Raw genomic sequence first — 27,635 nt, forward strand, 5'->3', positions numbered from 1 at the left:
GTCTTACTATACGGCCATAGAAGGCTACTCTCCTTTTCTTAGCACAATCAGAAAGCCTCTCTGTGTTTGTAGAGCTCAGAATTGTGCCGTCTAATTCATGTTTACTAAAACAGAGTAAGCTTAATGTATTTGTAATTGTTTCTATGAGTTAGTAAATGTAGAATATTTACCTCTTGAGCTACATTCAATGGCTACTTCCTCTGACAACCTAATTCTCAGATCTTTATTTTGTATCACTTTGGCCCCATAACTGTACAGCGTTGATGATAGTTTCAGTAACTACTTCAGCACAGACAACAGTGCTCACAAAAGGAACGAGCTATATCCAGGAGATCGCTTGGCAGCCAGCGTGAAGCACATAAAATCAAACTTCTACCAGCTGACCCGCTCGGCCTCAGCCCAGCCCATCGTGCAGTGTGAACGTGTTAATTGTATCGCGTTGGTTTGTTTCGCCATCTGTGTCCACTCGGACATACCCACAGTGTGTGTCGCATGTAAGTGTACTTCAGTTTTAGAGTGATGACAGTATTCACTTACATTCATTCCGGACCTTAAGACTTCGTCTGGGCTTATCGTGCAGAAAGCATGATGAGGATCATGAGCAGAGGTTGGACAGTCTTCCAGGGGTATAACGACGTTGGGAACTTTTCGGAGAACATCAGAAATTGGCCAGCCAGGATTGCTTGCATACTTCTGTAATGAAAAAGAATGTAATTGTTTCTTAGAATGAAAGGACATTTACCTCAGATATGCTGTAAGAATTGCTAACCCTAGGTATTACCAACATATGTTTTCTTTAAAGCCTTGGTGTCAAAGTGTAACACTGAGCAAGACCTGTAAACATTATTATTTTGAATTGGTAATATCAATTGCACAAGAATGGAGAGCTCATATCTGTACGAAGCCACCAGGTAGTAAAATGTTCCAACAGAATTTCTTCAAACGAACACCAGCATCTCGTACCTTGTCTCATAAGTGCAACATGAAAATGTTAAAAGAACAGTATGAATATTATGAAATGTAATGAACAATTTTGTTACATAAAAGATATCCATTCTTAAGCGAAGATATACTCTGAGTGCCAACAAATACAGATTAGCCATCTGTTGGAGTAGTGTTCACACGCATAACCTGGAGGTTCTGGGTTTGATTCCTGGCCAGACTAAGGGCTGATACTCTGTCTAACACTGATTCTGTCAGGCTTTTGCGGGGTTAAGCTATATGGGTACAAACTATCGCAGTCATACTTTCCTCACTAGGTGGAGTTTGAGAATGATCCTATTCAAAAGAAAAATTCCTCCCCGGTTAGGAATCAGACTCAAGACCTGTAAGTTCAGAAGTAGCACACTGACCACTAGACCACAAAGGCAGTTTGTTCATTTTAAATTTTCATTTCAGTATTAGAAAAAGTCCGACCTTAAAAAATGTCTCCATTAACAGATGATTTTCTGCCAAAGTATGGAAGTGAGCAGTCAAGGCAATGGCGTGCTACTACCAGGTGTATGCATGAGTCTTTTCTGGTTTCACTAAGAGATAGCGCCAGCAAACAGTACGCAGCATATGAATTTGACACATATGTTAGTTTGTTCGTCTGACATTAACGTACCAACACACATAAGCTGAGTCCGCTCTGTGTTGTATCTTTCAGTGATCATGCCAATGTTTTTGCCTGAAAAGGAACATTTGTGGCACGCATTGCTTTTCTTATTTAATCAAAAGAAAAAGGCTGTGGAAAGTCATTGCTTGCTTGTAGAAACATATGGTGAACACGCTCCATCGATTAGAACGTGAGAGACATGTTTTTGACAAGTTAAACATGGTGATTTCAATGTGAAAAACAGTGCACTCTCTGGTAGCGGTATTGTGTATTATGAACTCTTGAAGCCCGGCAAAACCGTTACTGCACAACGCTATCGCCAACAAATGATTAATTTAAATCACGCACTGATCGAAAGAGGACTGGAATGGGCCAGAAGACATGGCAAAGTGATTTTGTTACACGACAATGCGCCGTCTCACACAGTAAAACCAGTAAAAGAAGCCTTGAAATCGATTAGATGGGACATCCTTCCGCACCCGCCGTACTCCCCAAGCTCTTCGCATCAATGTAGCACGTGCTCGCAGAGCAGCACTTCAGCAATTTGGAGGAAGTTGGAAAATGGCTTGATGCATGGTTTGCTGCAAAAGACAATCAGTTTTTCTGGCATGGTATTCTGAACTTACCTGAAAGATGGGGGAAGTGTGTAGAAGCCAATGGCCAATATTTTGAAGAAACAAGAAATGAATTTCCCTTGAAAATTACATGTCTTCCTTACCACAAAAACCGGCAAAATGTTATGCATACACGAGTGTTCTACTAGGTGGAAAGTCCTCAGCATCTACCTGGCAATGACGACAGCTCAGTGTGGGAAAAGGAAGGACAAAGACTTGAAGATGTATCAAATGTTTCCTTTGATAAAATTATTCCCGTCCCTAATTCTTCTTCCAGTTAACACATTGACAACTGGCCCTGGAAATCTCCATAGTACTGCAGCCAGCGGTTGTTGACGGGCCCCGGAGATCTCCGTTTTTACGTACGGGCATCATTTGTAGCTTGTTGTGCTATCTATTGACTATAATTTTAACTACTTCCAATCATGTTGTGGAGTATAGCGAACGTAGATTTTAGTGTCGATGTATTTTTAATAGTACGGTCTTTGTAGCCATGGAAACTTTGTATATACACGGGTGTTCTTACACGCCGAGAATCATTGTACAAGGGCAACATGCCCTATGTGACAACAAGGTATTTCAATATTTATATGCAGATTCATTATCTGATGTGCCACATGGGTGATGAGCTGTGAGAAATCTGGTAGTTTCTCAGCTGACAGTAGGTGACAGCCAACAGTGGGTGCCGGGCTACAAGAATTCTCACTTTTATGCACCTCGTATTTCCTTGATTATTGATGAAATTGTGGGTGAGATTATGAGTTCCAAACGGTGCAGTTATGGAATATAAATTATCTCTGCATCTCTCTTTCTTTAAACCTTCATGTATTTAACAAAATATTATCGGATATGTAAAGTTTATCCTTGGAGCTCCAGTGCAAATGCCAACATGGCACGGCGTATTCAGTTGCCGACAGCTACCGATAATTGTGATTAATTATGTACAGATCGGTTATAATAGGTACCGAGTGAAAGTGAATTAAATATTTCTAATGATTAATGGCTAACACCAAACGGGGAGTAGCCGTAAAGAGAAATCCTTGCATACTTGAACACAATGAGTATACGAATGGTACAAATACGGCGTTCATACTACACTGTGCTTAGAATGGCTATGAAATGGAGCCACAAATGGTACTGCTTTGAAAAGTATCACAACGTACAGACTGCGAAGCAACCTAGTGAGTACATGTTCCAAGTTTGAGGTCGATATCTAGAATTACAATAGTTTAAGTGCAGCAGCGTAATTTCTTTCTTGGAGTCTTGAACTAACCGGTCTACATGTGGTAGCAGCCTCCATTTGGGGCCCGTCATCAATGTGTTCATGATTATTTGCCCCAATTTGTCCTCTTGAATTACAATTGTATCTTCATCTTTCCTACCTTTGAAAGCTCCACTCAAGGTTATTCATCTACTAATGTCATTCCACACTATCTCTCCACCGACAGCTCAGAACATACCACTTAGTCGAACAGCTCGTCTCCTTACTTCCAAGTCTTCCCAGCCCAAAGTTTGCAATATTTTCATAACACTACTCCTTTGTGGTAAATCACCCAGAACAAATAATGCTGCTTTCATTTGGATCTTTTCCAGTTCAAGAATCAAGTAATTCTGGAGAGGTGACAATACTCTAATTGGGGTCCTTCCAGTGACTCATGCGCTCTATCCTTTACATCTGTACTACAATCCCTAAATATGAAGCAACTCTAGAAAATCTAAATTAAACTGTTCCCAAAACTTCAAGTTGAATCAAGGAATAGTCCCTTGAGCTTCTACCGTTAATCCTATCACTTTATTGCAGTCTCAGTTACTGAACCTTTAGCCCATATACTTCTACCTACAGTACATAATCATGAACATCACATACACATGACTGGGAGTGTTTGTTGAAGATTCCCATGAAGTTTGTCGATGCGGTATTGTCCCTAGTGCTTGGTAAATTTTCCTCTTCCATAACACTAGCGTAATGTTTGTCCGCTGGATTGTTCATCTGCCGACTGAGAACAGATTGTTGCCCTCCCCGAGGGTTCCACATGTTGACTATAGGCTAATCAATCAATCAGTCACTACTGATTTGCATTTAGGGCAGAGTTTACCTAGTCTTTTCTTAAATGATTTCAAAAAAATTGGAAATTTATTGAACATCTCCCTTAGTCAATTATTCTAATCCCTAAACTCCTCTTCTTATAAATGAATATTTGCCCCAAGTTGTCCTCTTGAATTCCAACTTTATTTTCATGTTGTGATCTTTCCTACTTTTAAAGACACCACTCAAACTTATTTGTCTATTAATGTCATTCCATGCCATCTCTCCACTGACAGCTTGGAACATGCCACTTATACGTTATAATTCTCATGTTAGGCCCGTATTGAAATGTATGTAAATACAAAGTATGTTACAAGTGTCATTTTTAATATCCACCTATTTAATACAAAGAGATCTAGTAAATTAAGAATTAAATCTTATCATAAAAGTTACAAGGGAAATGTTTCGCCCATATTAAGGGCATCATCAGCCTCAAACTCAAACCTGTAAGGTGAATAATCAGGATTCTGATTGTTCTTACAAATCGTAAAAAGAGGATATCAATGTAGGTGTTTGTCTAACATAAAATTATTACAATGTTCTCGGTTAAAATCGTAGTATCAAGCTGCATGTCACAAGTTTACAAGGCTACACTCTCCGGAGCGCTGAGTCAGTGCACCCAAAACCTGTTGAGGGTAGAGCAATAAACAGCTCAATCTTTATAATGAAATAGAAATGTGTTACCTTGAATACTCCTATTGGAGGATAAGAAATAGTAAAGCTGATAGGCTGTTAAAGATGTTAATTTTGTATATTAACATAAGACAACAGTCTTCTTAAGTAGCTTTTTGTAGTCGTATTTATTTTGCTTGAAGGAGCGAAAGTCAAAGGTATATTGATGTTGATTAGAACTTTTTGGTGTGAAGTCTGTAACAAGAGGAGAGTGAGTGCTTAGGAAGGGTGTTTTTGAAGAGAATGTGGGTTTAAAAAGAAAAAATGGAGAATGTATAAACACTTATCCTTTCGTCTGTAAAGATGTAAATCAGTTATGGAACGGTTAGTTGAAGAAAACAACGTTATGTGTATGTTCATTTATTTCCTTGACTGTTATGGTGTTAATCAGTTGCTATAGTAGCATTGAATGACTGACACTTGTGCTTCTAGTATTGTATCGATGTGAGATTGGCGGAGGAGGGTGTGGTGGAAGGGAGGGGGTAGGTGGGGCGTTAAGTTTATGTGTTGTTGGTTGCGAGAGATTTGCGTGGTCGGACAGGGAGGGAGTCGTGTTGAGTTGCGGGAGATTTGCCGAGGCAGACATGAAAGGAGTCATGTTAGTTAAAGTAGTGGAGGTTCTAGAAGATGTTAATTTAAGATTTTTAAGAATGTACAGTAGTTATGTTTTGAATTTAGAGTTTTTAATAATTTAGGTAAACTTTTGTATAATGGATTCTTGACTTCAATTAATTCATTGAGGTTTAGATTTTTGTTGTAGTATTGATCCAAAAATATATAGATGGTTTCAAGTTCATTCATCAGCTTTCCTTTGTCTACTCTTTTAATAATTGTGAGGTCTTGTTCTATCGTTGTGAAGTGATGTCCTGTTTCTTTCATATGGGAGCTTATAGCTGAAAATTTATTGTGCTTATTGGCATTATAGTGTTCTAAGTACCTAGTTTGAAAACTCCGGCCTGTTTGACCAATATAAGAGACATTGCATTGCGTGCAGGTGAGCCTGTATATGCATGAACCTGAGTAATTGTTTGTACTTGAATTGACTGTGTTGTGATTAAAAAATAATTTTTGGTTAGTGTTTGTTGTCCTAAAAGCTATACTGGTATTTTTGTTTTTTTATTGGGTTCAAGATCTGGTGAAAGTTTGGATTGTTGTAGGTGGATTTTTTGGGTTTGCCAGGGATGAGGTTTGTTGTTAATTTGAATTTGACTTTATTTATTAAACGGTTAATCATTTCAGGTTTATATCCATTGATTTTTGCTAAATCCTTTATATAATTTAGTTCTGTTTCAAGGTTCTTGGGTGTTAGAGGGATTTTTAAAGCTCTGTAAATTAAACTGTGAAAAATGGCCAATTTATGGGAGTTAGGATGTAAAGAAGTATTTTTGATTGTTAATGTGGAGTGAGTAGGTTTTCTGTAAATTTGAAAATCAAAGTTGCCATTAATGTGAGTTACTGTGAGATCTAGGAAATTTAAGGATCCACTGACTTCATCTTCCTTGGTGAATTTAATATTTTGGTCTAGGTTGTTTAAATAATTTAAAATATCGATACTATTATTGAGATTTTTATTGATAATTACGAATGTGTCATCTACATACCGAAGCCATAAGCTAAGGCCTTTTATTTTATTTATTATTTTATGATGTTCTAAAGAATCCAAATAGATGTCGACTAAGATGCCTGATAAGGGATCTCCCATAGCTAGGCCATCTTGGTCGTAAATTTTACCATTAAAAGTGAAATAGTTGTATTTTAGCACAAAGTTTAGGATTTTTATGAAGTCTTCTAATTCAAGTTTGCTGAGGTTGCTGAGTTTTGTAAAGTTGTCTTTGATAATATTTAGTTTTCTTTGTTGGTACATTAGAATACGTATTAGTAATGTCAAAAGAGCACATAATGTGATTTGGTAGAATGGTGAATTTTTTTTTAATTTTATAGAAGTCTATTGAATTTTTTAAAGGTGATTTATTGTTAAACCTGTAATGCCTTTTTAGAAAATAGTGGATATATTTTGAGGTTATATATATGTCGGACTATTTCTACAGTTGATGATTGGGCGTATGGGTGTGTTTTTCTTATGTAATTTAGGCAATGCTCTGCCTGTGGGGGTTTTAGGGTTCATAAGGATTACTTTTTGTTGTTCTTGTTCATTGAGAAAAAATGTGGAATTCTTTAATAGTGTTTTTAAATTTTCTTGGATTCTTATTGTGGGGTCTTTATTGACTATTGTGTAAGTCTCATTTGTGAAACATTCTTCTGTTTTTTCAATGTGATCTTTCTTATCTATTAAAACTGTAGTCCCTCCTTTATCGGCTTTAGTTACTGTTATGTTGTCATCTTTTATTTTGTTTTTTACTTCTTTAATTAATTTTGAATAATTGAGAACAGCATTTTTGTTTAAGCCTTCAATTAGTGTTGGAAGTTTCTTTTTTATGTCGTATCTAGTGTCATTTTGTAACTCCAGAGAGAGTTTTGAAATATTCATCTCGACTTCTGCTATGGTGGTGATAACATTGTTTTCTTTTTGTATAGTAGGCCAATTGTGTTTTAAACCTTTACCTAAAAGTTCAGTTTCTTTTTCTGAGAAGCTTGTGTTCGTCAAGTTAACTATGGCGGGAGAGTTGTTTAAAGAAGGAATGCTTTTTTCTAAATGCATTTTGGGTGCTTGTAGTTGATTTTCTTTTAAGTGAGCCAGTTTTTTTTTATCTAATGTGAACTGTTTCCTGCTTAGTATATCATTTAATTTATAATCAACATGTACTTGAAAAGAATTCCATTCTATAGGGTTCATATTGAGACACTGTTAAGTGTAGTTTGTACAGTTGTAAGTTTAAGAGTTACTTCTTCTTATAAAAAGTTTTTATTTCGTCCTTAAGTCAAATTTCATTAGTTTTGTTTTGGGGTTTTTAATAAGTTATGAGCTGATAAATTTCTCCTTTCAGACATGGCTCAAGAATCTTGGTACTAATTTTAGTCTCAGACATTCTTTTAGGAAAGCTATGTCTTTACTTAAACTGCTAATCTTAACCTTCAGGTTGAGAAATTTGTTTAGCATATAATAGGCCTGGTTGGCTTTTACATTTCACGTTATAATTCTCATGTTAGATCCGTATTGAAATGTACGTAAATACAAAGTATGTTACAAGTGTTATTTTTAATATCCACCTATTCAGTACAAAGAGATCTAGTAAATAACTAATAAATATATACAATATCTTCACATGTACGAAGGTTGGAACTTAAATAGTGGCAACTATTTATTTACAACAGATACAAAAGAGTTACATATTAGCAACCTTTACTATCCTTCACTGTAGTCACCAGCATTGTGTATAACCCGTTGCCAGCGATGTGGAAGTTGTAGTATACCGTTAGCAGAGGCTGTTCTGTTGATGGTGCGAATGGAGCGGTCTACTGCCTGTCGAATCTTTGCATCAGTTTACTTTTTGAAAAAGTCATTTCTATGTAAAATACTCAGCCCAATTACTTTAACCAGCACTGGTTTTATATCGCAAGAATAAATACCTCAAAGCGACCCCAGCCGATCAAAGTAACTACTGAACCAGTCTCGAGCGCTGAAAAATCCTTGGTGGGAAGAGTGGCAGGCTGTACATTTGGGTTCTGAAAATTAAAGTCTGGATCTACCTGCAAGCGAACAAACAGAAGATTTGATTAATGTTAACACTGTGGCAACCTCAACTTATGATTGCATTACAAGTATTTGGACTTTGAGACTCTTGAGATTTGCCAATGACATTGTTATTTCATCTAGAGAAATTGCTGAATGGTACAGACACTATCTTGGAGAAGAGTAAAAGGTGAAATTAAATAAATATAAAATAAAAGTAATGGAATGTAGTTAATTTAAGTCAGGTAAATATTATTTTAGGAAACAAAGTCATAAACTAATGGCAGCAGAAGTAAGAAAGACATAAATTGCAGAATTTAGCATTCCATCATAAGATGCAGCATCTGGTTAAACAAGGTGAAGAAGAGTGGGAGACTGCTGAGATAGTGACAGAGTAACTAGTAGAATGAAGGATACTTAGGAACAGATGATGATGTCAGAATGTAAGAGCAAAAGACCATCACTGGAATTCTGCAAAATAAAGAAAGAAAAAAAAAATAGTGAAGTAAGAGGTCTGGTGTGGTGGTTAACTGCTCAACGCAGGAGCAGGCAGAGTGTGCGTTACTTACTAGTATGAGACAAGGACACTACTCGCGAGTAAGTAACGTAAAATGTGCTACATTCAAACCACTGTAACTTTCGGCACGTATGCACGAAGAATGTTGGTACAATATAACACACACTTCCTATTCCACATCACAAAGTACCTCCCTTTGAACCACTTAAACAGGCATTCCTTCCCAGTGGCGGCCCAACATCATGCACCTCGCTATCGCCTCCACTTTCCACATTAATTTCCATCACTTATACCAGGCAAGTTGGCCGTGTGGTTAGTGGGTTCAAACCGCACTGTCCACAGCCCTGAAGACAGCTTTTTGTGGTTTCCCATTTTCACACCAGGCAAATCCTGGGGCTGTACCTTAATTAAAGCCATGGCCGATTCCTTCCCACTCCTAAGCGCTTCCTATCTCGTCGGCACCATAAGACCTATCTGTGTCAGTGCGACATAAGTAAATTGTAAAAAACATCACTTGTCAACAAACTATCATTGTAATTAAAATTACTATCACCGGAGTTGTCGTAACTGTTGATCAGATGCTGCACTTCACAGCTTCTCGCCATAATTGGTTGTCACAGTGTTAAAATTAATTACTTTTTAGTTCCTTAAAGGAAAGGAACAGGTGAATAGAGAATTAATATATACACCCCGGAAGAGGAAACTATGTTATACCAATGCCAGTTAAGGCTTTAACAGCTGCAATCACAGCAATAGACCCAGTTGTTAGGTTGTTTTCATGTTGCAGAGTTTCACACAGAAGGTACCATTTGGACTCATCGTGCTGTCTACACAGACCTGCCTGTTATCAGTACGTTATCCCTATGTAAAAGAATATCTGACCTAGTTCACAACCATACGACACATCGTTTCAGAACAGAGAGGCTACATGGTGCGGCACTCCATGCTGTCAGGTTAAGGGGCATCTACAAGAATAAACGTCAAAGAGAGAAATATGACAGTGTGGAGAAATGATGGAAGAGTTTAGATTCACTCAGGATCAAATATCTGGATAGTAAAGCAAATAGTGGAAGGACTGTGAATGCGTGGCAGTGGAAAATAAAATAATAACTAATATAAATAATGAAAGGGAGTATACCAGTACGTATTTACCCATAGAATACCTAGGACAAAATAAAGATCACTGGCAATATATAAAATATGTATATAACAGTTCTAAATTAACTTATACTGTAACGTTTAAGGTAGTAATAAGAATTATTTAAAAGCATGCACTAAAGAATTTTAATTCCCATAAACAAATACTATTTCCTCAGCTTCAAGTAAAAATTGAAATGGCGTATGGCTTTTAGTGCCGGGGTATCCGAAGGCATGTTCGGCTCACAAGGTGCAGGTCTTTTGATCTGACGCCCGTAGGTGACCTGCGTGTCGTGATGAGGATGAAATTATGAGGAAGACAACACATACACCCAGCCCCCATGCCAGAGAAATTAACCAGTGATGGTTAAAATTTCCGACCCTGCCGGGAATCGAACACGGGACCCCTGTGATGAAAGGCTAGCACGTTAACCATTTAGCCATGGAGCTGGACTCAGATGAGTGGGATGGCAGTGTTATGGTAAATTTCCAAGTAAAATGGGACATGTTTCATCCCCATGGGGATATCTTCAGCCATAATCATAAGGTAAAGTATACGGTAAATAGAACAGATCCCACGAGTTTTATATCGTACGTTTGCTGCTTTCTTGGCAAGAATTCACAAGTTTCATATTTCCTCTACAAACAAGAGAAAGTTCCCCACCTCACGAGTGTTTGGTTAACTGAAAGAAGATTCTCTTGAACAAGATATAGTGCCATAACACATCAATGAAGTTTCTAAGATTGTTGTTGCATCAGTGAACCTAATGTTTTTATGACTAGATGTTAATCCATTCATTTGATTGTGTTTGCTTTGGTTAATCTACAATGTGTCTAACAGGTCAAGTACAGGGAAGTTAGGATTTTGCCTCATTTAACCCTGTTTTAGTCTTTTTTAATTTATATATATAAAATAAGAGTTTTATCTGTACATTGCTCAGAATTTGAAAAAAATGGTATATTTGTATCGGTCATGTCCACACTAACAACGAAATGCACTTTTTAATTTTCTGTCATGTCTGTCCGTCTGTATGTACGGGCATCACAAGAAAATAGCTGAAGATAATTTAATGAAAATCGATATGTAAAGTTGGGGAATGAGGCACTGCAATCTAAACTATAAATAATTTTATTCATGCTGACTGAAATGGTAGTTTATGGGAAGGCCTAATATTTAATTTCAATATCTGTGTTATTAGTGGTCCCATCGATAAATACTACATAACATTTAAATTTTTGATCATTTATGCCTTATACATTTCTACTGTACCGGCTATGATAACAGAATTCATGAATTTAGACTTATCTTGCTTAGTCCATATCAACGTTACTAACATGTGTTAACTGGCGAAGGCGTGGTCCCTATCGACAAGGAAAATTGTGAAGATGATTACAAAAATGAGAAAAAATCTTAATGGAACAATCTCTTGAAGAATAAGATAAGAGAAGAAGGAGGAGTTGGAAGAAAACTAAATGTGAAGGCCTTAAACATTGAAAATTCATAAAATTCATCAACAATAACGTCACATTGGCCATTGTTTGTTGTCTTTTCTGGTGCCACTCATCTCCGATAGATGGGATTACTGCTGCATTACGAGTAAAACAGCTTGCCTGAATATTAGCAGGAAGTAGCTAGGGAGTTAGATAAATTTTCTGATAACTAATGGTACGTAACACACTGGTTCGTGTCCAGCTATTCGATTCCTACTCTGATGCGCTGATGAACAGGGTGCAAAGTATGGAGGGCGGCAGAGGAGTATCCACGGCTGTCTGCGGCGAAGCACGGGCACGTCATCTAGTTCAGTATATAGTAGCTGAAGATGTCCAACATTTGGAGGAAACACATACTACTAACATTGAACAGGCGACTCTTCACTGATTAAATGAAATATTGAATAGATGGATCTATAACATTTTAATGTACAGTATGTATAGTTGATGAAACTCGTATGTAAAAATCACATGTTAAAAGACACTAGGTAGTTCTAATAAGTGTTCTGTCCGATGCCAATTAAAAGCATTAACCGTTGTCAACTTGTGCATGTGATTAGAGTTGAAAATATGTAGAACTGGTCACAAAGTGTTCATTTTTCCTGCAGCTTTCTTTTGGAAAACTTAAACCTACAAATATACTGGTAAAGTTGTATTGTAGAAATGTTACAGCTTAATCCAAACAGTGATAAACCCGTAAATATAGCGCTCACTTTGCTAAGTCCATAAAAATAAGTACAGTGACCGATCAGTTCAAATGTTGTGCCAGAAGTCCACGGAAGGTCTAAACGAGAGATAGTTCACTTTTCCTTATTTACGTTAGAATTTTGTTTCCTAGCAATGATAGATATATTCTGTGCTTCCAACCATAACAACAAATATGGCTGTGCCACAAAAGAGGAGATGCCTCGGCAATGATGATATTGAAGAATTTTTAGTTGAAAGTGATGCAGATAATGACTTTCTGGACATAGAAAGTGACAATGAATATGATGTTGGCAATGTTGCGATAAAAAGTGACAGTGAAGATACGGACAATGACATCACTGATGAAGACGTAGGCGGAAAAAGTCAACCTCCTCCAGTGAAACGTTCATAAATAAGTCATCACAATTTTCTTGGATTGCTGGTCAGTTTACTCCAATACCTCACACTTTCTGTTCACGCAATTCAGGTGTTGTAAACGATAGATCACGTGATGATTCTCCGAAAAAGGATTTTGTTCTGTTTGTTGAGTTCTGCACTGGTACAGGTTATTGTGGAGGTTACCAATGAATATTACAAGAAGGTCCTAACAGTTTACTCAGTTTCTCTGAATAGTAGACTTCAGAAGTGGAATGATATGAATGTGAATGAAAATTTGTCTCTCTGTTGCATTTACAATGATGACAAGCTGAAGAAACCTTACATGTGTCAATCATATGATGTAGGGTTTGTGTGTTATACCTTGCTTTGAACAGTTAAAGATCTCTGGTGCAAACTGTGGCACCCATAGTATCCGTTCCAGTAGAATTCCGCTCTTGTCCACAAGGGGATGAAACATGTCTCATTTTACTTGGAAATTGTTAATCTGAAAAGAAGTGTATTGTAAAGGTGGAATTCACATGGAATGTCAAGACTTCTCACCGACCTCCAAAAATCAGGAATTGAACCCACGTACTTGATGTCATGAGTCTGACACTCTACCACTTATTCACCAAGCCAGTCATTTCCAGAGTTAAAAGTAACATTATTAGTGTCCCTGTAAAATTTTTGTGCGGTTTGAATGTCTACTTTCAGGAATCAAGCTCTACTTGCTGATTTTAAATTACCTTCATTACAGCAATATCATAGAAAAGATTTGAGTCGGTCACAAGAAAATCTTCATAAATTCTGTAGTAGGTTACTCGATGAACGTCACCGCCTTCTTCAAAATAACTTGTTCCAGCTCGTACTTTGATAAGCCGACTTGGTTTCCTGCAAAATAAAAAATAAAAATAAAAAAAAGGCACATGCAGTTACTCATTATTCAACAGGCAAAAATAACATACTTGAACATTAAAAACCATAGAGCACCAGAAAAATTATCATTCCTTGAAGGATGCAAAAGCTCATAGACGAACACGCAGATCTCCCTGAGAGTATAACGCATCTGACCTTTTAACTCTCAACCACAGACATGCAGATGTCTGCTGCTGTGTTTAGTATTGTCAGCACAAGAAGAGAACAATGGATGTGAAATACATTGCCTGATGTCCGTTTAGATTCCTTGGCCCAGTTATTAAAAACATGGATGAAATATATTGTAATCTTCAATTAATAATATCATAAATTCTCATTCTTGCACCGACTACTGCTTGTAAATGCACAAGTAGGCTTCACATTTATTTATTTAGAAGAAACATACTTAATATGAAAATAATAATAATACAGTAATTAAACTCTGTTAAAATGGAGATTTCTGTCTACATTTACACAACACAGCATGATATCTGTCGCAGTGGTTTCAACAGAGAATGCAAGTACACTGTGAGCTTGGATCTCGGTAATTCTCGATTTTACACATTTTAAAATGAAATGCATCAGCTGCAAATCTTGTTACGAAATGTTGCTGTTTGTATGAACCTTGTTTCCATTCACTACTACTTTTGACAGTTTTTGGAGACGCCAAAGCGCCGGAATGTTGTCGCCCATAAGTTCTTTTATGTGGCGACTTGGGTAAGCTCAGCTGGTAGAACGCTGCAGAGCAAGTGAGGAACGGGGTCTGCACTCTGGCCAACCTAGGGAAGTTGCACATATGTGTGTGTGGGCGAGAGATAGAGAGAGAGAAAACTAAGTCACATTCTGTCCTCAATTTAAACCAAGCAAATTTTATCGGAAGAATCTATTTCTACCACTGCTAATGTTGATGTAACAGCGTAAAACTCACCCGTGAATGCAGTGGGCAGCAATGAGAACCCAGGAAGAATGTATGATACCTCCAGCACAGACTGCAAAACTTGAACTCATATCTCCATCACGAACAAGCACCTGCACCTGAGAGACAAATAAAACACAGACGATATAGGCTTATGCCGTGTCAAGAAAATAAGGTGAAATTCTTTACGTTTACCAGAGAACTTTGCTCCGCGTCTTCAACTGTACAAACGTAAAGAAAGCATCAAATAAATAGCTGCTGTATTCTCTAATATGTACAGACCCATTTCTGCTGTTATTACAGATCAAATCTGAAGAGCAGGGCCTCGCAAGATGCAAAAGAAGACTTCCCTAGGTTGACCCTCTTCCTCACTTGCTCTACCAGCTGAGCTTACCCAAGTTGCCTCAAAACAAAATGCTGGTCTGATGCACGGTGTAAAGAACCTCTGCACTTCTGTTTGCAAGAAGTAAGTATAAATAACCACCTAATCGATACTTTATTAATGCCTCAGGCAAAATTGAATAAAATTAAAACTTACAGGACATGTTTCGACCACTTAGTGGTCCTCTTCAGCTGTATAAATAAAGAACTGAAAAGAAAAACATTGACAATAAGCACAAATAAAAGTTCTTTGGAGACTCCTTTGATAAAAATGGAGGTCGTCAGAATAGGTCATCTTGCCTTTCGTTCTTGTTTGGAAAAGATGTTTATTCTGCGCTGTCTAGAGGGTCTGTCTTTGAGCATGACCTGGTGAAGTAACGATGTGATACAGTTTGACAGTTCATGGAAAGCTCTGGAGAAAAGGGAAGTAGAGTTTCATCGTCATCTAAAATAACATGTGAGGGAGGAGGGAGATTGGGCTGTGCTTCTGCTATGTCGTGTTTGATTATATCTCTTGTTCGTCTAGTCTGTTTCATGTCTACCCATTCTAAGTATTTGCTAATATTCTCATATAAGATGTTTTTATGCTCCTTGTTTTCGTTGAGATTCTCTTCACCGTTTTCCAATTAGGTGGTTATTTATACTTACTTCTTGATTAAACATCGATACGGTCATGAAATGGACAACTTCTGTTTGCACGCGTGACAGGCCCTCCTCAAGAACTTCCAACTATCCGTGTGAAGTTTGTTGGCTTTACGGGGAAGTGGGGACAGGAGAGCCGTCTCAGCAGTTGTATAAACCAAAGAAAGTGCAACCATTACTTTGAACTCGGTCTGAGCAATATTTTCTTCATACTAGCGGGTTTACTTTATACTTGTGATCTGCCCTCCAGCAGACAGTCCCATCTTCTGCTGCCCTCTTTGTTTTCAGGTAGCTCTACTTTCCTCTTCCTTCCTCTTCAATGCCACCTTGTTCATACTCTTTCTACTCACGATATCCTTTCCATTCTCCTCCACAACCTAATCTCAAATCTTTCCATCTTCCTCCCCTGGTGTCCAGGTCTCTGCTCCATACATTGCCATACTCCAAACAAAGCACTTTTCCTGCTTTTCCTTATCACCACGTCGAAGTGTCTACGCAGGAGTCTTTTCTTTCTGATGAAGGCCTCTTTAGCTATAGTTATGCTATTTCTCACCTCCTCGTTGCATCTGTCATCTCATAATAAGAGATGACTTTTAGTAGTTCTTTTGAAAGTGAATTAGATAATCATTATACTGAATATGAATAGAGAGAAAAACAACATAGAGACAAAAGTGTAGTGCTGTACGTATTTTCTTTCAACACTGAAATTTATTTTAAATGTATGACACTAATCCACTATCTTATGATAGAATATTGTGGTACGGTCCTATTTAAGTGCCTAACAATGAAAAGAAAAGGTGATTATAAACAAATTGAACAAATTAAGCCAGATGCACATTTCAAGGAAATATTGAGTAAGCTCATAAAAATAACGCACTTCTGTTTTGTTGTTATACACTTCACTGACCTCAGAGACGATCTCAGGGACCTCTGTTCACATCTTCAAAAGTGTGTATTGCCACCTCTTCACCAATGACGGCATTCAACCTTTCAGGCATGCTCCTGGTTAATGCGGTAATGTCCTGTTGAGGAATCATCTCCCATTCTTCCAGGAGGGTGTTCCTTAGGTCCTGTACAGTCTCTGGCTAGTGCCAAAGGGCTGTTCTCCCCAGTTGGTCCCAAGCGTGCTCAACAGGATTCAAATCAGGGCCTCAAGCAGGCCAGGCCATAGCACGAATCCCTGTTTCATCCAAGAACTCTTGCACAATTCTCGCAACATGTGGGCGTGCAGTGTCATGCATTAGTGTAAAATCATCACCAATAAATGGAGCGAAAGGAACAACATGCTCCAGAAGGATTTCTTTCACATAGCGATGTGCGGTAAGTCTCCCATTCCCCATGAAGACCAAATCTGTCCTTGCAGCTGTCTTGATTCCTGCCCACACCATCACAGAACCACCATGAAAACGCATCCTGAATGAGAATGTGCAAGGGAAATAAGTTTCTCCTGGCCTTCTCAAGACTGTCTCTCTTTCGTCAGGTGATCAGAGGCCAAATCACGACTCATTGGTGAACAACACTTGATCTCATTGTTGTTGGATGCTGCGTTTTTCGTGCCGCTCAGTGTATTTTATTAGTCATTTTGAATATAATATCCCTAAAATACTAACAAATCATAATATTAGGCATTCACTAAGTGAATAATTTATGAGAAAAACTGATACAAGACGCCTTACTGGATCTTATGTTTATAAAAATTAGGCCTTTGTGCTGACATGTTATTCATTCATTCATTCATTCATTCATGCAATGTAACTCTCCAAGTATATATGCATCGCAGAGATTCATATTTTTTTCGAAAACGATTAGGTTGCGGACCTGACATGTTTAAGTAAAATGTGTTTGCCTTGTGTTCTATCACCTCCACTTGGTCCTAAACAGATCCTGCGTCATGACATTTGACCTCTTTTCTTTAAAAAACAAAAGCGTATTGACCAGTTACTGTGGAGTGTCCCCCAGCAGATACAATGAAGTTCTCTGAAATCGGTTGGACGCAGGAACCGGCCTCTCCTTGGAATCCTCGACATCTTGAGGGAAAGTACGTCACAGAAAAAAAAAAAAGGAATGACCACATGATATTGTTTAAGTTTCTCGCAAGTTGGCCATGCGGTTAGGGGCGCACAGCTGTGAGCTTGCATCCAGGATATAGTGGGTTCAAACCCCACTGTTGCCAGCCCAGAAGATGGTTTTCCGTGGTTTCCCATTTTCACGCCAGGCAAATGCTGGGGCTGTTCCTTAACGAAGGCCAAAGCCACTTCCTTCCCACTCCTAGCCCTTTCCTATCCCAACATCGCCTTAAGACCTATCTGTGTCGGTGTGACGTAAAGCAAATTGCTAAAGAAATAAAAGTTCCTCGCAGATACACTTTTCTCAAAAACAATTGAACCTGTAGGTATAATGGTTGTTGTGGGTATCCACAGCGTTTGTGTCTACATGGGAGGTAATTATATTTTGATAATTAAAATAAAGTCTGATAAAATATTAAATGCAAAAAACATACATTACTACGAACTATTTTTAAAAATATCTGTACGTGTTTGCATTTCCTGAGAATACGCTCTACAGGGGCACCTGAAGCATGCTGGCATCAAGAAATGGGCTACCACTACACTTAGGTAACCCCTTTCCGGTGGTTGGTTGTCAATTCTCCAACACCTGATCAGTGGAGATGGTAGCCTAAGGTTTAGTAAATTAAAGTCTGGTTTTGTGGCTAAATGGATAGAATGTTGGCTTTGGTCAGATGGCCCCAGTTCAATTCTCAGAATCAACCCCTCATACTCTTAATTCCTCTGGCTTCATTTCATCCTCATTAGGTCATCACCAATTCTGTACAGATGACATGCACCATTATTATTATTAAAATTTTGAATTTTACAGCAATGCCAGCGGTCGTACCCATCGTTCACTGGTTTATTAGCTTCCTCGGTAGATCAAAGAGAACGCTAAACTTGAAAGATTGCATTTCATTTTAGCAGATCTACCTATAAAAAGAAAACTATATTACTCCCATAACAGCAGCCCTGCATGTCTTCCTATAAGGATGTAGAAGTAAATGGGAGTGAAAGACAAGCACTCTGTTATCTATGGCTATGAGGTGAGGAAGTATATACGATGAGAAAACTTCCAGAGAACTTTGAGTCTTTGAGCTATCTCTCCTTTGTTGGCATAGGTGATGTGACGGAACGAAGCCTAGCACACCTATCCCCCCACCCCCCGGTTCCCGTACGTATCAGGCATTCAGCAGCAAGCTGCGCGAGGTGAGCCGGGGGAAGAAGGACGCAGTGCCAGGGCTGCAATAGCCTTGCACTCAGAAATACGAGCAACATTTTTTCTCATTGCGCTCAAGTTTTGTAAATGGAACAAGGAAGGAGTGAAAGTCGAATGCGTTATGATAAGATAACTGTCTTCCTTAAGTAATTGTGGGAGCAAGGAAAAAGCATTCGGTTGTCAATAGATGTATTTATCTTGTTTGAAGGAGCGAAAGTCGAACGTTTATCGACGCTGATAGAGCTCTTTGGTGTGAAGTCCTTTCGTCTGTAAAGATGTAAATTAGTTATGGAAAGGTTAGTTGAAGAAAAACAACTTTCACTCCTTCAGCCAGTTAAATAGACTATAGGCAGCTGAACAGCCACTTAAGAAGGCTGTTGTCTTTTCACAACATACGAAATTGGCATCTGTGACAGTTTATCAGCTTTGCTTTTTTCTGATCCTCTAACAGGAGTATTCAAGGAGGCACATTTCTGTTTCAGTATAAAGACTGAGCTGTTTATTACTCTACCCCAACAAGTTTTTCAATGCTCCAGAAAGTATAATTGTGTGAACTTTTGACATGCAACTTGATACTGCAATTTTAGCCAAGGACATTCTAACAATTTGTATGTTTGGACAGACACCTACAATGATACCATCTTTTTATGACTTGTAAGAGCAATCAGGATCCTGATTTTTTACCATACGGGTTTGAGTTTGAGGCTGATGATGCCCTTAATATGGGCGAAACATGTCCCTTAACATTTTATAATAATATTTAATTTCTAAAAAGATCTCTTTGTACTGAATAGATGGATATAAAAATAATAACACTTGTAACATACTTTGTATTTACGTACATTTCAATACGGACCTAACATGAGAATTATAACGTGTAATGTAAGTGGTATGTTCCGAGCTGTCAGCGGAGAGATGGCGTGGAATGACATTAGTAGACGAATAAGTTTGAGTGGAGTTTATAAAAGTAGGAAAGATCACAATATGAAGATAAAGTTGGAATTCAAGAGGACAAACTGGGGCAAATATTCATTTATAGGAAGGGGAGTTAGGGATTGGAGTAACTTACCAAGGGAGATGTTCAATAAATTTCCAATTTCTTTGAAATCATTTAGGAAAAGGCTAGGAAAACAACAGATAGGGAATCTGCCACCTGGGCGACTGCCCTAAATGCAGATCAGTATTGATTGATTGATTGATTGATTGATTGATTGATTGATTGATTGATTGATAAATTGTTAGCATGCTGGCCGGGTTCGAATCAAGGCCGGGTTGGGGATTTTAACTTTTATTACTTAATTCCCTTCCGTTCCATGCTTCAGCACTTCCCCCCCACCCCCCCACCCACCCACTCACTTTTTATCTGTATTTTTAAAAGGTTAGACAGAATCTTTTTTCTCTGCTTCAGCAGATTTTCTTTGGTGAAAATTTTGATAAAATCATTTGCTTCATATGTGCCCTAGACTCAACAGACGCAGAAGCTATCGAACTGGCCCAACAATTACTCAACAACAAAGACCTAGAGTTGAAACTTTTTGCAGTGCATAGCTACAAGTATTTACCTGATGTGATTCAGAGTTTGGAAGAAGTTGATGAGTGTTAGGGAGAACCTCGATGGATTTCCTAAAGACAAATTCAAATTAAATTTGAAGAAAATTGTTTTTGCTATTTGCTTTACATCACACCAACACAGATAGGTCTTATGGCGTCGATGGGATAGGAAAGTCCTAGGAGTAGGAAGGAAGCGGCCGTGGCTTTAATTAAAGTACAGCCCCAGCATTCACCTGGTGTGAAAATGGGAAACTATCTTCAGAGCTGCAACAGTATGGTTTGAGCCCACTATCTCCCAGATGCAAGCTCAGAGCTGTATGCCCTAACCACACAGCCAATCTGCTGACCTCAAAGCACCAGCAACATTCTGTCTAAAACATTGAAATGTTGTGTACAATCCAATATAACAAGTTTATGAATCATTAGAACCCAGTAAAAGGAATAATGAAAGTCGCGTAACTGGTTTAAACCTTAATAATGTGATTTCATCAACACCTTTTTGTATATATTTTCAGAACCTTGTTTCTCCCTTTTCTGACCACAGTTTCCACCTTAAAATCCTTTCCCTAATTATAAGAGTCATTCACAAATATACTTTCTCATTTCGAACATTACCGTGCTCGTATGTCAACTACTCACCTCCAGGAGGCAGATGTATTGTAGGAGTGACTTAACCCATTTTTGATGTTACAGATAAGCCAAAACACAAGAACTTCCACCCTTTGTATTTAACCTGATACGATCGCTGATGGATAACCCAACAACATGACAGATAGATCTCTTATCCGAGAATAGATGGCAACACTTAACTCTATTTTTTTTTTATTTTGAGGGTTAACCCATTTTTCAGGCTTGCCTTCAGTTTTATTTCAAGAAGTAAATTATAAGAAAAGATTGCATTTTGTTAATAGTAACAATTACCATAAAAGTATTCATTACAGGTAATATGATTTCATTTACTCAGTTAAATCTGCTTACCGCACTAGCAAACTCTGAGATGTCAGCTGCGACTCCTCCGACTATTCGATCTGGATAATCATATTCATCTTCAAGGGAAAGATTGCCATATAAACTTTTCAAATATTCATCGTAGCTGAGATCCGTAACAGTTGCATTACTGGTCGACAGTTTGAAGTCTGAAATGAGACAAAAGCTGCCGTAGACTCAAGTAATGGCAGGAGAAAGACAAGAGGCATTCCTTAGCAAAACTTGCTGGGACTGTTGTCTTAAAAACTGTTTCTGCCTGTAAATGAAGGTGTTCAAATGTCATTAGTCACAATCAGTCCACTACCAAATGAAGCCCTCTTCCATCCTTTTCTGTAGTTCAGCTGTAACCAGAAAATAGAGCTCAGAGAATTAGAGTTCATGAAGCATTATCTGATCCTGTAATGAATAAGAGTGAAGGCAGTATTATTGGACCTTTATGTTATCTTACACTGATCAGCCTGAACATTATGACCACCTACCTAATGGCCGGTATGTCCACCTTTGGCACGGATAACAGCGGCGAAGCAGTGAGGCCTTGGTAAGTCACTGGAGGTAGTTGGCACCACATCTGCACACACAAGGCACCTAATTCCCGTAAGTTCCAGGGAGGGGGGTGATGAGCTCTGACGCCACGTTCGGTTACACCCCAGGTGTGTTCGCTCGGGTTAAGATTGGCGAGTTGCGGGGCCAGCGCATCAATTTCAACTCGCCCCTCCATCACACACACTCCTGGCCTTGTGACATGGCAGATTATCTTGTTGGGAAACGTAATAGACATGAAGGGGTGTACGTGGTGTGCTACCAGTGTACGATACTTCTCGGCCGTCATGGTGCCTTGCACGAGCACCATTGGACCGATAGATGCCCACGTGAATGTTCCACAGAGCATAACTGAGCTGCCGCCAGCTTGTCTCCCTCTCGCAGTACAAGTGTCAAGGAGCTGTTCCCCTGGAAGACGACAGATTCCCACCCTCCCATCGGCATGATGAAGATGAGACAGGTATAGAATCTCTTGAAGATGGGAAGTGTTTGTAGCAGATTTTATTTGTAAATCTTTTTAAGTAGTACTTACTGTATGATCTGGAGTGTTGTGCTAGAATATTTTATTCGTATTCCATTCAGCTACCTAACCTGTACAGTGTGAGAAATATTTTTCTACAAATGTTGGTTGTAACTGTAGATTACATTTCTATATTCACTGGAACAGTCCAGAAAATTTGTGACGCGAACTTTTAGAACTGGGTGTGTTGGCCTTTGTTAGTTATGCATTCTAGAAATATGTTCTTACTATTCTGGAAATGGAAGATTTGTGATCATATGTGTCCGAGAAAGTGATTTAAAGATCGCGACCGCAGAAAGAGTTGTGAGTGGTCAATCCGGGCAAGCTCCTGTGTTCTGATTGGCTACTCTGTTACGGGGATACATGGAGCAGAAAGAGGTGAAAGAAGGTACCAGGTTGAATGGGTCTATGTACAATATCAAAATTAATTTAAAACTTGAACGGAAGGTTCTTAAAAAAAACAACAACTCAACAAATAAGAATATGTCAGATACAAAAGCAATCTTGAAACGAGACTAGGAAAGTCCAAGATTAGTGATTTTTACAGATTCTGGGCTTCAGGCCTCTAGTTTTACAATTTTACAAATGGAAGTGGTATTATTTAGTTAAGGGCAGAAATCCCCTAATTCAAGAGCACTTGCTCACTAAATTACAACATATATGACCTCCCAAAGCCACACTTTACTGTTACAAAACTTTGATGTACCGTATTTGCTTGACTCTTTGAACTTATAGGAAGCTCTTGTCAAGGAATATCTAACTTGTGTGTCTCTAAGAACATGTAATCGGTATTTTCCGCATTGCTGAAACTGTTTGTAATTTATTCTGTAAGATATGTTTGGTAAAGAATATTTTTGAAAATCCAATATCACGTTGATTTTTCCGACAACCGCAACCTAGACATCTCCATGCCTTTGGTAGGTTCCCAGCACCGTCCCACGTTCCTTGTTTGTTATCGTCAAGTTGCCCTCACTGATATTTACTTCTCCTGTTTTTCGCCGCAGTTCATTACGTGGTCATGGTGTGTATAGTGTTTAGATACCTTGTAATTTGGTTTGCTTTCCTCCCTTTAACTGTGTTTGTGTAACCCCTGAAGTACCAGTTACAAAGATATCAGGATTCATCAGACCAAGCAACACTCTGCCACTGCGCTAACAGCCAGTGACGATGGTCACGTGGCCATTTGAGTCATAGTTGCCAGTGTCAAGGTGTTAACATTGGCGCATGCATGGGTCGTCGGCTGTGGAGGTTCATCCTTAGGAGCGTTCGGTGCACTGTGTGTTCAGACACACTTGTAATCTGCCCAGCATTAAAGTCTGATGTTAGTTCCGCGACAGTTCGATGCCTGTCGTGTTTTACCAGCCTGTCCAGCCTATGACGTCCGACATCTGTAATGAGGAGTGGCCGCCCAACCCCTGGGCGTTTGGACGTGGTTTCACCACTTGTTGAAGACACTCACACAGCACTCCTCGACAAGTCGTGCAGTTTCCAAAATGCTCGTTTCAAGCCTCTGGACCATCACAATCTGCCCTCGGTCAAACTCAGATAGATCGCGCACCTTCCCCATTCTACACACAATCAGCACGCCCACTGATACTACATGCACCGTGCGTGTGTCTGACTAGCAGTCATTCCTCATGAGGTGACGGGTTTATGTTGATAGTAGGCAAGTGGTCATAATCAGTGTATATACATGATATGACTATGGAACTGGAATCCAATTCAAGACATTTTGCAGATAAAGTTATACTGTTAAGAGCAATAAATAAGTTACAGGATTGTAAGTGGCTGCAAAAAGACCTCAACAATGTTGTGAGTTTCGCCAAGTATCTTCGTTTTAATTACTGTGAGTATAGTTCTTGTAATTTCCTCGTTAACGACCGGCAAGCTTTCAAAGCCTAGCTGCCGGACTGTGTTTATATTCCTTCTCCGCGGGGTGCAAGGATTTCCCCAACTCTAGACACAGCGTTATCAACTCTTGTGTGTTTTTTTGTTTTTTTCTTTTACTAGTGGCTTTACATTGCAGTGACGTAGACAGGTCTTATGGCGATGATGAGATAGGAAAGGGCTAGCAGTGGGAAGGAAGCGGCATGGGCCTTAATTAAGGTACAGCCCCAGCATTTGCCTGGTGTGAAAATGGGAAACCACGGAAGACCATCTTCAGTGCTGCCAACAGCGGGATTCGAACCCACTATCTCCCGGATGCAAGCTCACAGCTGTGCACCCCTGACCGCACCGTCAACTCACCCGGTCAACTCTCAGTTTCAACTACATTGCGAGTAATATAAAATATAATATAAACATAGGTAATAATTTTCATATTATTCTGTACTGAAGAGCAATATAATACAAAACAAAAGCTAATGATTACTATTTATTGTACCCTAAGCCGGGCTGAGTGGCTCAGACAGTTAAGGAACCCCAACTTGGCAGGTTCGATCCTGGCTCAGTCCGGTGGTATTTGAAGGTGCTCAAATACGACAGCCCCGTGTCGGTAGATTTACTGGCACGTAAAAGAACTCCTGCCGGACTAAATTCCGACACCCCAGCGTCTTCGAAGGCCTTAAAAAGTAGTTTGTGGGACGTAAAGCAAATAACATTATTATTATTATTATTATTATTATTATTATTATTATTATTATTATTATTTTTTCAATGTTATTTGCTTTACGTCCCACTAACTACTTTTACGGTCTTCGGAGACGCCGAGGTGCCGGAATTTAGTCCCGCAGGAGTTCTTTTACGTGCCAGTAAATCTACCGACACGAGGCTGTCGTATTTGAGCACCTTCAAATACCACCGGACTGAGCCAGGATCGAACCTGCATTTTTATTATTATTATTATTATTATTATTATTGTACCCTAAAAAAATTACATAGGCTATATTTGATGAAGCTCGTTTCGGTCTTGGTAGAGGCCTTCATCCATCAAAATCATTAAAGTTAGGGCAAGACATGAATTATTAATCATACAGGTTTGGGAAAAGCTGCTGCTGTATTATTATTATTATTATTATTATTATTATTATTATTATTATTATTATTATTATTATTATTATTATTATTATTATTATTATTATTATAATCATCATCATCATCTTCTTGTACCCCTTTTCCCATATCTGTTGGGTTGCTGGTGTGAACTGAGTTGTACATGTGGACCTGTCCCTGTTTTACGTCCGGATGCCCTTCCTGGCACCAACCCGGAGGGGTGTAATCACTATTGCGTGTTTCTATGGTGGTTGGTAGTGAGTTGTGTGAATATGAAGAGGAGAGTGTTGGGACAAACACAAACACCCAGTCCCCAAGTCAAAACAATTAATCAGACATAATTAAAATCCCCGACCAGACCGGGAATCGAACCCAGGACCTTCTAAACCGAAGGCCTCAATGCTGACCATTCATCCAATGAGTCACGGATAATAATAATAATAATAATAATAATAATAATAATAATAATAATAATAATAATAATAATAATAATAATAATAATTTGAAATATTACATTAATGTTAGCAGAGAATACTTTCTAACAAAATAAGGCAAGGCAAATATCAGCACAGTTAAACCTATCGGGATACCAGTGCAGCTTGAAAAATGGTACTGTCCTGTTCAAAATGGGACATCTGGTTACTTTACAACCCAGGAGGAAATCGGATGATAGATACCCTTAATGGGACCAAATATGAAATGACATACAAATTAGTAGACTGAGCACCGTTCCAGGAAAAGCAGCAGGAAGATGAAATTACTCATACTGCTCCCACAGGACGAACCTAGGCTACTTACTGAATAGAAGAGCTGCTGACACAATGCACAATGGAAACATCTTGAGAACTAGGATTTTGCACTGAATCTCTGTCATGTGTCTTTTTAATGTTCACATATCTCCTAATGAACCTTCTGTAATGATCATAATTAATATATGTAAATATGTCACGGATAATAATTATCGCTCATGGAGAACATAACATACCCTTTGCATAAGAACAATAAGCTTTCATTCTCAGCACGGTATTCTTCATTGCTGGAAAAGCAGGAAAAGAACAAAATGACATGGAAAGGATCCAAATAAGAGAAAAATCCTCATTCCTCATCAAAATTCTAAGAGCAATTATCGTCTGAAGTCATATGCAGAACTGTACCCTAGAAAAGATTGTATTTTTTATGAGGAATTTGTATTTTTTATGAGGAAGCACTATCTCATTTTTAATAATCACCTATCTGCAATGCCACAATATCATGCAGAATTCTTTTTATCTTCTCTTCACTTAGATACATACCATTTCACGGACATGTGCAATCAGTCAATCAATCAATGATCTGTACTCGTTAGATCAATTAACATAAAGAGATGTGTGTTTTTTCATGTGGTTTGAAGTTAACCTTTTCACTGCCGATATATTGAGCGACTATCAGAACCTCTCCATGCTGAATTATTATTTCTTAATAATGTCTACAATTATTTGGAAAATAATAAGAAATAACATTTGAACTGGCAAAAGAATTCCAGAATACCTTTCAGTTTCAGGACAGACAAAATCAGGATTATCCATTAGAGCCAAAAATGCATTATCCTATAAAAAGTTGATATTCAGTCATTGATACTTGGACACTCACATTCTGATTTAAGAGTATTCACAGCTTCTGTAACTTTGAACTCCGAGGCACGTGTCGTCCGCTACTGGAAGCTCTTTTCAGGACTGTCAGCCCAGGTTGCATACTGAGCTGAGATAGTTAACTGCAGATAGCATTAAAATGGAGTCTACATTTTGACTTATGGTTCATTATGTTCCTAAAAGACGTAGCTTGCTGCCACTCAAGTTTGAAAACTTTTTTTTCCTTGCTTTACGTCGCACAGACACAGATAGGTCTTATGGCGATGATGGGACAGGAAAGGTCTAGGAATGGTAAGGAAGCGGCCGTGGCCTTAATTTAAGGAATATTTGCCTGGTGTGAAAATGGAAAACCACGGAAAACCATCTCCAGAGCTGCCGACAGTGCTGTTCGAACCCACTATCTCCCGGATGCAAGCTCACAGCCGCCAACTCGCCCGGTACGTGATGTACTATCACGCACAAGATATCTTGGACGTAGCAGTGTAAG

General features: G+C 38.6%; 1 protein-coding gene across 1 annotated transcript in view; it reads right to left on the reverse strand.

The window, feature by feature from the left end:
- Nucleotides 1-27,635, reverse strand: part of niki (nimA-like kinase) — a 73,427-nt gene that overhangs the window by 8,728 nt on the left and 37,064 nt on the right. Inside the window, exons 6-9 of the mRNA XM_068229492.1 lie at nucleotides 14,654-14,760; nucleotides 13,557-13,701; nucleotides 8,498-8,617; nucleotides 538-693 (exon numbers count right to left, since the gene is read on the reverse strand). Of these exons, the coding sequence (XP_068085593.1) occupies nucleotides 538-693; nucleotides 8,498-8,617; nucleotides 13,557-13,701; nucleotides 14,654-14,760 (528 nt within the window). The remainder of the gene's footprint in view (nucleotides 1-537; nucleotides 694-8,497; nucleotides 8,618-13,556; nucleotides 13,702-14,653; nucleotides 14,761-27,635) is intronic.

Source organism: Anabrus simplex, chromosome 10 (assembly GCF_040414725.1).
Source record: "Anabrus simplex isolate iqAnaSimp1 chromosome 10, ASM4041472v1, whole genome shotgun sequence".
Lineage (NCBI taxonomy): Eukaryota > Metazoa > Arthropoda > Insecta > Orthoptera > Tettigoniidae > Anabrus > Anabrus simplex.